We start from the raw sequence: 11507 nt of genomic DNA, 5'->3' as shown, positions 1-11507 counted from the left end.
TCCATCACAGCTTATTGCCCATGTTTACATGGACCGCCTTGATCTGGCTATACGCCTCGAGACCCGCCTCACCAAGCTCCCTTCCAATACCGCTCTGCTTCACACCACCAAAGGGAACCCTAGGATCGCAGTCTTGGCTACTATTTATCCACACCATGCCTGACTCGATCTCGGAGGCCACGCGGTGTGCCCTCTCCAGGTTCGTTGTGAAGACGGCGGCACCTAGACCATAGACACTGTCGTTGGCGATCTCGATCGCCTCGGCCTCTTCGCTAAATTGTTGGATCACGACAACGGGTCCAAAGATCTCTTCGCGCCAGATCCTCATGTCGCTCTTTACGTCCGTGAATACTGTCGGGGAGACGTAGTACCCCTTGCCGAGGTGCGCCGGCCTCTCACCTCCGGTCTTGACCGTCGCGCCCTCGTCGCGGCCGGCTTGGATATAGGCCAAGACTCGGTCGTATTGCTGCTTCGAGACCTGCGGGCCCTGGTAGGTCTCCGAGTCCCATTGATTGCCCACCTTGCTCGTCTTGTGGATCTCTTCGATGAACTGAGCAACAAAGGCCTCGTAGATATCTTGTTGGACAAGGATCCGCGATGTGGCTGTACAGATTTGGCCCTGGTTGGACATGATGCCTAGGTGCGACCACTTGACGGCTTGCTCGAGGTCTGCGTCGTTGAAAACTAGAAGCGGCGATTTTCCGCCGGTCTCGAGGGTAACATTCTTCAACGTCGCCGAGGCCATCTTCATGATGTTCGTTGCGGTCCCCGTCGATCCCGTGAAAGCAACCTTATCCACTAGCGGGTGCTGCACGAGGGCGGCACCGGCATCCTTACCCAGGCCGTTGATGAAGTTCACAACGCCGGGGGGGAAGCCGGCTTCCTTAACGAGACGGCCGAGAACGAGAATGCTCAACGGGGTTTGTTCGGCGGCCTTGAGAACTACTGTGTTCCCGCAGGCTAGAGCGGGGCCGAGCTTCCATCTACGGTGGCACACACGTTACTCGAATGACGCCTATTGTTAAGCTTGGTTTAGACTTACGTCGCCATGGAAAGAGGGTAGTTCCATGGGATGATCTGACCCACGACACCAATAGGTTGCCGGATAGTGTAGGCAAACTTGTTTGGCAGAGCGATGGTCTGGCCAAAAATCTTGTCGCACCAGCCACTGTAGTAGCGGATAACACCTACAGCCTCAACGAGATCGTTCGTCAATGCCTCGGTGTAAGTCTTGCCTAAGTAGAAGCAATCAGCATATTGACTGAGACGATCGCGTGAGGCTCGAAACAGGGGCTTTTTAGCATCATTTGTCTCCTACCATTGTCCCAAGCATCGATGGTCGCTAGCAGCTCCTTGTTCGATTCCATTAGGTCGGCGAGGCGGGCCATGAGGACGCCCCTGTCCGATGCCGATAGGCCTTTCCAGGCGGGGTTCTTCAGCGCCGCAGCAGCAGCTTTCACTGCCTTATCGACATCATCTGCGCTGGCTGCGTGGACTGATGCAATCTCTGCTTCTGTACTATGAATGATACTTATAAGTATGATACATGCAATAGAGGCTAGGTTCGCGAGACGACTGGACTTACGCCGGGTCAATAGCAGGAATAGTTTGCCCGGTGGATGAGGGCACGAATTCATTGTTAATGAAAAGGCCGGTTGGCTGAGTCCACTTCTGCCCGTTAGGCGCAGTGAGCTCAACAGTGAGATCTTCCATTCTATTTGCAAACCGTATAGAACTCGAGGAAGTAGCAACGCAAGAGTGTTTTGTGGCTTTTGCAGGTTAAGGGACGTTAGGATGAATGATACGGACGGCGAGGAGATGTGGGTTTGAACAGAGGCAAACTTCCGGGTAGGGCCTTATCGCACAGCATCCGCGTCAGATAAAGCTTTGCTTGCGCCACCTCCCCCGCAGTTGGCCGCAGTTGGCCGAAAGCTGATATCGGACAATATCTCCGTCATAAGGCCATTGGCTGACCTACCGGGAGTCTTTCCTTAGAGGTTGGCCTTCTTCTTTTTCAAGTCCAGAAGACGGCATGGAAATCTTACCTCTTTCAGTCTCCCAATGCAGACTTTCGATCTTCAGTTACTTGGATTGGGGAAGAGTGATGGTTTTAATCGGAATTATCACGGAGACTTCCCTCTCGTGAAGCCCCTGACGCTGTGGGGGTGACCTGCGGGGCATGGACCAAGAAATATGGAGGTATTGAGGGGTAGAAGTGCTGTAACAGTATAACCCTCTTCATGGTAGTTTCAGGGGGGAGGGTCACGGTTCGCAATGCTGGAAAGGCGCAAAGATTCGGATTAGATTGTGTCTAGGTTGTTTGAATTACCAAATGGCTCGAAGAGGTTTCCTATTTTCCATCGTTGACTTCTCACCTTATCTATTGCTGCTCATAGACTGCTTCACTGATTAAAGACGCCTCCCGTGCTACAGCTTTGGGGATCTCGTCCTCCAAGCTCTCTCCCGCGGGCACCCAGCCCAGCACCTCTTTGCCCCTGAGTGCTTCGCTGCGAGCATTTATTCTGTAAATCGCCGTTCCATACAGTAGCAGACTGTCTGTCTCCTCGGGATTAATCACAAAGACTAAAAACGCGTCGTGTTAGCGGTTGCTTTGGGATCGAGGCCGGTTGTTCACTCACGGTTTCCCGGACGCCAGCCAGGTACAATCCGTTCGAATTCCAGACTTGCTCCTCGCTCCTGACTTCAACCGCCTTCTCAACCAGGCGTAAGATTAACCGGCTGACGTCCTCAATGTGCACATTACCCCATCGGTTGAGGCCTTTGCCAACTTGCACGCCTCGTTTGCGGTCCAGCGTCGCCTTGGCTAGAGAAGGGATCTGAACGCTGCGCTGGTTGACAGGGCCGAGTCCTCGGCCGTGGATGATAGGAGGGAACACCAGTGCCGTGTTAATTCGCGGCTCACTCTCGCCATCTTTGATGACGTAGTTGTCTACGACCCGGCTTGGGTGTTTCTGGATGAAGAAGCGCGGCTCTTCGATCCCGGCAAGGTCGTCCTTGAAGACAAGGTCGCTTGCTTCGCCCAGGCAGCGGGTTTTGTCGGCGAGCTCCGCAGCGGTGAGGACACTGGCGCCGGATATTTGGATCCAATGCACTATTTAACAAGCATTTTGATGAGGATACAGCAGTAGTAAAACCTCAAAAAAATGTCAGTTAGCTATCTTGAGCCAAGTAGCTACGGTCGGCAAGAGTTGTTACGTCAACATCCAGTTGAGGATTTTTAACATCGCAGAGCAATGGAAACAGAACGAATTTGCCAGTCCTTCGTGGTATTAATAGCTCAAAGCAACGAAGACTGGGTGGCTGGGTCCATCTATTCTCCAGGTATCGAATAACAACTATCCAGCACTCTACATTAATGTCAGGGGAGCACCACATGTTCACTTACATACATGATCCAAAGGTTTTGCACCGAATCCATTGAGTCGTAAAGGAAGTCAAGTGATTCCAAAGGGTCTTCAATGCCCAACGATGCTTTAGGTTCGTTATTCTCGTCGCATTTAAGTATTTCGTGTCAGTTACAAGCTTATTACTAGTCAGTCAGTCCTGCCCGGCATCATCCTTGTCAATCTCAACCAGATCTAATCGACGTTCGTTGCCACCCACTGCGGTAGCGTCGAAGCGTACGCCCTTAGCTCGCGGAAACCTTCCCAAACAGCAAAAACAGGGGCCAACAAATATTGGCCAAGTGCTGTGTGCCATTATCAAGCTGCCGTTCTGTAACTTGCATCTCCTCTTCCCAATTGCAAACGCTCTCCTCCAACATCAACTTGCGCCTGTTAAACTCTGGATGATTTTGCTTGTTCCCCGATCAGCATGTATGAAGTGTCAGTAGAGCAGCCGAAACCAGGCTATAGGAAAACAAGCCTGATTTGTTTCTCGCCCCTCTACTTTCCTCGCCAAGTTGCTAAGTTAGATATTGTCCTTATCGTCACCCCTTTTCTGCTTCCCTTTTACAATGCCCATCAGATCACTGACCAGGTCATCCAAACCCGGGCATGGCCCGGTCTCAAGAGAAAAGCCAACAGCCATAGCCAGCGTCAGCGCAAAGAAAGTCCTACACTCTAGAACTTTCACAAGCTGTCGCATCTGCGGAAACCGCCATCTAAACTTCTTCGCAGAAGCCTCGACCTTTTCTGCAAAGGCTACTGTGGCCAGCTTCTATGGGTTTCACACCCCCTATGCTTGGCCGAGCATAAGGATAGTCATCGCAGTACATCGTACCGATACCCCATCTTTAACGAGGACGAGAGAAAGTCGATGATTTTTTATGCTGCAGAAAGCATGGGAGGTCGGTCTGCAGGTGAAATTGTTTTCGATATTGACGAGAGGAGCTTTCATGATGATTACACCCACGTGGCGCTGCTGCATCTGAGCTAGGTAGGAAAAGATGGGCTGAGGGTGCCCAGTTGAAGACATACCTTCTTGGCACGACAACTTGTACACTGGAAGCAGATGAAACGTCAGAAAGGAAGGTTTCTGCAAAGATGTAATGCTGCTGTTAGAAGCGGGACAGGTGCCACTGGTTTCAAGACCGTAGTAGACCTTGGGACGAGGCTCGTGGGGAGTGCGGGCTTACTGAGAGACCGCTTCCACAACCCCTTGCCGATCCATCTGAACGCAAAATCCGGAGTGCCAATGTACAGGATGGCCAATATTGGTGCAAATAGGTACAAGACGAAAATAAATGTGACAGACAGGGGAAGAGACACAAACCTAATGAAAGTGTCTGGGGAGTGGATGTATGACGGGACTAGGGTTGAGATCATTAACGTCAGACGAAGTTCTTGCCTGTACATCCCTGAAGATCGGGCGAGAGTTTGGTTTTTGGAAACAAGTCAATTAATTAACACGCAAATCTCACACAATATGCTTAACTCATCGATAGCTTCCTCAACCAGGACCAGAAGTAACGTCCACTACGACACCCATGGTGTGACACACTTTGTGAGCTCCACCTGAACGGCAATAACGGTTTCCGGTCCTCCGGATCTTCGCACTTGCCCTGCTCTTTTGTTCTACCAATGACGTGCCCCGCCGGTAACTGCGATGGAAAGAAGGGCAGTTTGCACTTTCCGAGACGACGACATCGAAACGCTTTGCTGCACCACAACGACCCAACATACCTCACTTTAGTAGCTACCTACCCATGGAAACTTTGACGTTCAAACCCCCTTCGTCAGAGTGGATGTCAGCATGCCCGACCGTTGAAAGTATGTCGACCATCACGACGACCTCCGTACGGATCGGATTAATCCAGCAACGCTGCAAAGAACTCCGTGCGTCGAGCCACCAACACATCCTACAATTCATTCTGTGCCATTCCCACCTGATGGGGTCTTCACCTCGAAGGAAAACTCGAATTCTGATTTCTATCACTTGTCCAGTTGATTTGTGGCATCTTTGTTGTTAGAAAAGGCCTAGAACCGAGATCGGTTTGAATGTTGCTGCCCTCGATCAACATGCTTGCTCCCGGTTTTCCGGGTCCGGATGGGACAGCTGCCGAACCTCATATCACTCGATTCGATTCCGACACGACTCTCGTTATCTCTTCAGATGCCAACGAGGTCGCCGAAGGAGAGATACATGACTTGGCCAAGCGCCTAACCTCCGCATCTCATGGAGGTGTCCACTCGTTGTTTCCTGGGCCCTCCGATGCCACAATCGATCCCAAGGATCCGAAATTCGACGCCAGAAAGTGGGCTGCGGCATTCTACAGGCTCCAGACTGAAGCACTTCACGGAAATGCTCCAAACACGGTTGGCCTGGCTTTTAAAAACTTGCACGTCTACGGACTGGGCACAACAAGCGACTACCAAAAGACCGTTGGCAACTTCTTCCTGGAGGCTGCAGCGCGACTTATGCAGTCAAGGAAGAAACAGCGAAATGACATCTTGCACAACTTGGAGGGCGTCATCCAGAGCGGAGAAATGCTTGCTGTACTGGGACCTCCAGGATCTGGCTGTACGACTCTGCTCAAGACGATCGCTGGTGAAACCCACGGTTTCTACGTGGCCGATGGTGCAACGCTCAACTACCAAGGCATCTCGCCAGAGGAGATGAAGACGACTTTCAAGGGAGAGGCCATTTACACGGCAGAGTTTGACCATCATTTCCCGTCCCTGACCGTCGGTGAAACGCTCTACTTTGCTGCCCGGGCACGCTATCCCCAAAACATGGCTCTTCCAGACGGCATCTCGAAGCACAAGTACGCCGAGCATCTTCGTGACGTCGTCATGGCACTCCTTGGCATCTCCCACACAAATGACACTAGAGTTGGAGATGACTTTGTGCGCGGCGTGAGTGGTGGAGAGAGAAAACGGGTCAGTATTGCCGAGGCAGTGCTGAGCTACGCTCCTCTCCAGTGCTGGGACAACAGTACTAGAGGGCTTGATTCGGCCAACGCCATCGAATTCTGCCGCACTCTTCGCATGCAAGCAGACGTCTTTGGATTCAGCTCCGCTGTGTCCATTTACCAGGCGCCACAGGAAGCATACAATGTGAGTTTACAACATCCCTGGACTTTATCTCTTTGCCCCATTGCGAGTCGTCAACGCTGAAACATTTTATAGCTCTTTGACAAAGTCATTGTCCTTTACGAGGGGCGTCAAATATTCTTTGGAAAGACTACCGACGCCAAACTGTATTTCGAAAGCCTTGGCTTCCGGTGTCCCGAACAGAAGACCACCGCTGACTTTCTGACTTCCATGACGAGCTCTTCCGAAAGGGTTGTGCACCCCGATTGGAAAGGACAAACGCCGCCGAGGAGCCCTGACGAGTTTGCCCGGGCTTGGCAAGCCAGCGAGCATCGAAGACGCCTTCTGGTCGAGATAGATGAATTCGAGTACGAGTTTCCCTTCGGTGGCAACACCTCCAAGCAATTCTCCGCCACTCGGAGAGTACATCAATCGAAACGACAAAGACCTTCTTCGCCTTACACCTTGTCCTTTTTGCAGCAAATTGGTCTAAACCTATGGCGGAGTTCCAGGCTCTTAATCAGCGAACCTTGGATGACTATCACCATGTTGACAACAAACTGCTTCGAGTCCCTCATCATCTCGAGTATTTTCTACAATCTGCCTCCTAACTCCTCTAGTCTATACAAGCGGCTCCTTCTCATCTTTTACGCCATACTGATAAATGCCATGGGTAGTATCTTGGAAGTTCTCACTCTCTACGGCAAGCGAAAAATCATTGAAAAACATGCCCGATATGCTCTCTACCACCCAAGTGCCGAGGCGGTTGCTGCCATGGTTGTCGACCTTCCATACAAACTCGTCAACTCTCTCTTCATCAATGTCCCGATTTATTTTATGACGAACTTACGCCGCGACTCTGCCGGACCGTTCTTCTTCTTCCTCCTACTTTCCTTGAGCACGACCATCTCCATGTCAATGATATTTCGATTCCTCGGTTCTATCACCAAGACAATGGCGCAAGCGCTGGCTCCTTCTGCTATCATCCTTTTAGGTTTGATACTGTTTAGCGGATTTTCCATTCCTCAAGCTTACTTGAGTGACTGGATGGGCTGGATTCGCTGGGTCAACCCCGTATTCTACGTCCAGGAGAGTCTTGCCCTAAATGAATTTGTCGGTCGCAACTTCAGTTGCTCAAATTTCGTCCCTAGTGGCCTCAGCTACGACACCTCGTCTGCTAGATCTAATGAGCGGGTTTGTGATATTGGTGGAGCTGTTCCTGGTTCCAACTCCATCAACGGAGACGACCACCTTCGTGTAGTTTACGGCTTTGTCGATGGGCATCGTTGGCGCAACTTTGGCATAGTAGTTGCTATCACTATCATTTTCATGACTATGTATCTTGTTGCCGTTGAGCTGGTGTCATCCGAAAGGTCTCAGGGCGAGGTTCTTCTATTCAACCGTCGAGCGTTAAGAAACGTGAAGAGGGGTCCAAACGACGACGAAAACCTTGGGGGGAACCACCCATATCCGGTTGTTGAGAAATCTGAAGACAGCGACAGCTCTGGCCTTGCGAAACAGACTTCTGTGTTCCATTGGAAGAATGTTTGCTACGATGTGCAAGTCAAAGGAGAGACTCGCCGGATTCTCGATCAGGTTGATGGATGGGTGAAGCCCGGGACCTTGACTGCGCTCATGGTGAGTCTACAACTCATCGTCGATCTATGTTGGCCATTTCCTGACAAGAACCTTACCAGGGCGTTTCGGGAGCCGGCAAGACGAGTCTGCTTGATGTTTTGGCAAGTCGCGTAACGATGGGTGTTGTCAGTGGCGAGATGCTTGTTGATGGTCATCTTCGGGATTCCTCGTTCCAGCGCAAAACTGGATACGTGACACAACAGGATCTCCACCTCCACACGGCGACCGTCAGAGAGGCCCTAAACTTCAGCGCATTCTTACGCCAGCCTCGGCAGTACAGCCGGGAGGAAAAGCTGGCGTATGTTGATACTGTTATCGACCTTCTCGGCATGCAAGAGTATGCCGACGCTGTGATTGGAGAGTTGGGCGAGGGCCTCAACGTCGAACAGCGCAAACTTCTAACGATTGGCGTTGAGCTGGTGGCTAGACCACAGTTGCTTCTCTTTCTGGACGAACCAACATCGGGGCTCGACAGTCAAACTTCGTGGTCCATTTGCGATCTGATGGAAAAGCTAACAAAAAGCGGCCAAGCGATTCTTTGCACCATTCACCAGCCATCGGCATCGCTTTTCCAGAGATTTGATCGATTGTTGCTGCTTGCTGAAGGTGGGCAGACGGTCTACTTTGGTGACATCGGGAAGAACTCGCATGTTCTTCTCGACTACTTCGGTCGGCACGGTGCCCCGGGCTACCAACCCGGATCGAATCCCGCCGAGTACATGCTCGAAGTCATTGGAGCAGCCCCTAAGGCCCACACTGATATAGACTGGCCAAATGTTTGGCGGAAGAGTGAAGAGTACCAGAGTGTCCAAAGCGAACTAGGAAGACTATCGGAGCACAAGAGTCATAGAGATACCAGGCAGACGACGGAAACTCGTGATACCTCGGCACACGAGGAGTTTGCCGCGGATCTTCGTGCCCAGATCCACGAAGTGACGAAGCGAGTATTCCAGCAGTACTGGCGTAGTCCGTCGTACATCTTCTCGAAATCCATTGTCACTTGTGGTTCAGTGAGTGCATCCCATTTTCTGCGGCCTGCAGGCACTGACCAGATGAAATAATAGGCGCTTTTCATTGGATTGACGCTCCTGGGGGGCGACAACACGAAGGGTAGCCTCAAGAACCAAATGTTCGGGGTTTATACCTTTCTCTTCATCTTCAGTCAGATTGTCCAACAAATCATGCCAGTTTTTGTGTCCCAACGCACAATGTACGAAGCCCGCGAGCGTCCGGCCAAGTCGTATTCTTGGAAAGCTTTCATAGCCGCCAACATCATAGTTGAAATTTTTTGGAACTCTGTAAGTCTGCTTCACATTTTTTGGCTGATACCAGTAAGATTTTAAACGTATGATAACTAGATCATGGCTGTCTTCTCCTTCCTTTTGTGGTTCTATCCAATGCGACTTGATCGAAACGCGGAATGGACTGACGCTGTTCACCCTCGCGCCGTCACTTTTTTTCTCATCTGTTGGGTTTTCTTTTTGTTCTCCAGCACGTTTGCGCACCTCATGATTGCCGGACTGGGCAGTGCCGAGGTCGCGGGTGGCATCATGAACTTGGCCTTCATTTTGATGTTTGCTCTCTGCGGGTATGTTACTCCTTCTCACTCTTTGACACTATGGAGAGCTCAACTGATGTTGTAACAGTGTGTTGGCGGGCCCCCACGAGCTTCCTGGCTTCTGGATCTTCATGTATCGTGTCAACCCTTTTACATACCTCATGGAAGCATTCCTCAGCACTGGCCTGGCCAATGCGCCCGTTATGTGCAGTTCGACCGAGCTTCTCACATTCGATGCTCCGAGTGGCCGTACTTGCGGCGAGTATATGGCCGAGTACATCAAGAACAATGGTGGATACCTGGTCAATAACAACGCCAGTGAGTGTCAATTCTGTGGCATGGCAGATACAAACACGTTCTTGTCGGACATGAATATGAGCTTTGATAACCGATGGCGCGACTTTTGGTTAATTTGGGCTTTTTGCGTGTTCAACATCGTTGCGGCGGCGGCTTTGTACTGGGTTGCGCGGGTACCCAAGAATGATTTCAAGAAACGTTCACCGTTGAATGCTTGATTCGCATAGAGCACAATGCATTGGTCGAATTAATCTACGAGATCGTTAAGTTAAGCCTATGTTAGGAGGAATGGTTATTAGATGTCATAATTAGATTCTTTGGGTAACTTGGATCGCGGGCTTGGAGACCCGGGATAGTTACTCTACTTGTATTGTGTCACATAACCAAAAACAACGCCGTTAGTTACGGAGCAGTAACTTACGCTTATACATCTCGTGGCATCTTGGTAGCCCCTTTGTGTGAACTGAGGAGAAGCAGTGAAATCATCTATAACAAAAATTTACGCTTTCTGTTTTCTCGGAATGTCCGTAAAGATTCCTCAATACAGATTCTAGGCTGAGGTCTAGAGCTTATGTCTCATAGGTCCGGGCTGATACAAGCATTGCTTACTTGCTATGTTGGATCGATCGGCGATGAAGGGCTCTTTATCGAGCAACTTCATCCCTGCTTTAGCATTTGACCGAAGGACTTTGAGAATCATAGGATCATCGGTCGCCTATAGTAAACACATACATAATCTGTTCCAGACTAGGGTTTGACGTAAGCTGATTGTTCAGCAGCCATGGTACGAAAGGCAAGTCGGGCTGAGAAGGATTATGCCAAGCCAAATAATCTGCACTACAATGCAACCCTTCCCGCTTCCTGGTATAATATATAATGTGTTCAGGGCGTAAAGGTGCGTAAGTCGGTTACCAAAGTCCCATTCCCCCGTCATGCATACGCTGCATCTCATGGTGAATACGATCAATCTGTTGGCTTCACTACAACGCTGTCGCGACGCCCTGCTGGCCATGGGAACCATCCGGGGCAGTCTGGGCCACCAGTTAGCAGCGCCAATAATCAAGGCAGTATGTGTGATTATTCCACAATGCCGAAAGATAGCTGAGTTGAGTACGCAAGTGTTTACTACAAATTTTGTCGATTCAGATGTTGAATGCGACAGGAAGTCCTCTCCCTCAAGCCAGGGGCAAGATATCCTTGCTTGAGGGGCGGGATAAGGCAATCGGATCATGCAGAAACTGTCACTTCTCAAGCGGCTTCATGTTGGGGCTTTGAATGTGCCATGCGTTCCTAAAATCTGACTCTAGGGAAATCGGCTCTGATTGGCTATTATACCGCTCTTGGCGGCTTTGGCGTTCTTTCGCAGAGATACGGATGCAGTGGTAGAGCACATCTTGAGATACGCCCGGGATACGAGTGCCAGATATTGACAATGCAGGGATGGGCTTCTCTAGAGAGAAGGATTAGGCCAAGCTCCCACGAGCTATATAAGAGTCGAGGAAAGCCGACCAAGGAGTGCT

At 50.7% G+C, this 11507-nt stretch overlaps 3 protein-coding genes across 3 annotated transcripts; 1 reads left to right on the top strand and 2 right to left on the bottom strand.

The window, feature by feature from the left end:
* Positions 1-4: 4 nt before the first annotated feature.
* Positions 5-1713, bottom strand: LY79DRAFT_519840 (aldehyde dehydrogenase; the record flags this gene model as incomplete). The annotated part of the gene is made up of 4 exons (XM_060555180.1): positions 5-983; positions 1043-1235; positions 1319-1518; positions 1586-1713. 4 exons carry the CDS (start codon positions 1711-1713, stop codon positions 5-7), a joined length of 1500 nt encoding a protein of 499 aa, XP_060411939.1.
* Positions 1714-2027: 314 nt separating this feature from the next.
* LY79DRAFT_705151 (uncharacterized protein) lies at positions 2028-3127 on the bottom strand (the record flags this gene model as incomplete). Its single annotated transcript, XM_060565000.1, has 3 exons — positions 2028-2563; positions 2640-3065; positions 3122-3127. 3 exons carry the CDS (start codon positions 3125-3127, stop codon positions 2381-2383), a joined length of 615 nt encoding a protein of 204 aa, XP_060411938.1. The 3' UTR covers positions 2028-2380.
* Positions 3128-5480: 2353 nt separating this feature from the next.
* Positions 5481-10205, top strand: LY79DRAFT_519781 (ABC-2 type transporter; the record flags this gene model as incomplete). The annotated part of the gene is made up of 6 exons (XM_060555172.1): positions 5481-6518; positions 6591-8132; positions 8192-9142; positions 9197-9430; positions 9491-9720; positions 9779-10205. The coding sequence occupies 6 exons, from the start codon at positions 5481-5483 to the stop codon at positions 10203-10205; spliced, it is 4422 nt and encodes a 1473-aa protein (XP_060411937.1).
* Positions 10206-11507: the final 1302 nt, after the last annotated feature.

Source organism: Colletotrichum navitas, assembly GCF_030913465.1.
Source record: "Colletotrichum navitas strain CBS 125086 chromosome Unknown LY79scaffold_50, whole genome shotgun sequence".
NCBI classification, from domain to species: Eukaryota; Fungi; Ascomycota; class Sordariomycetes; order Glomerellales; family Glomerellaceae; genus Colletotrichum; species Colletotrichum navitas.
The sequence above is the reverse complement of the archived record's forward strand: the minus strand, read 5'-3'. Positions and strand labels throughout refer to the sequence as shown.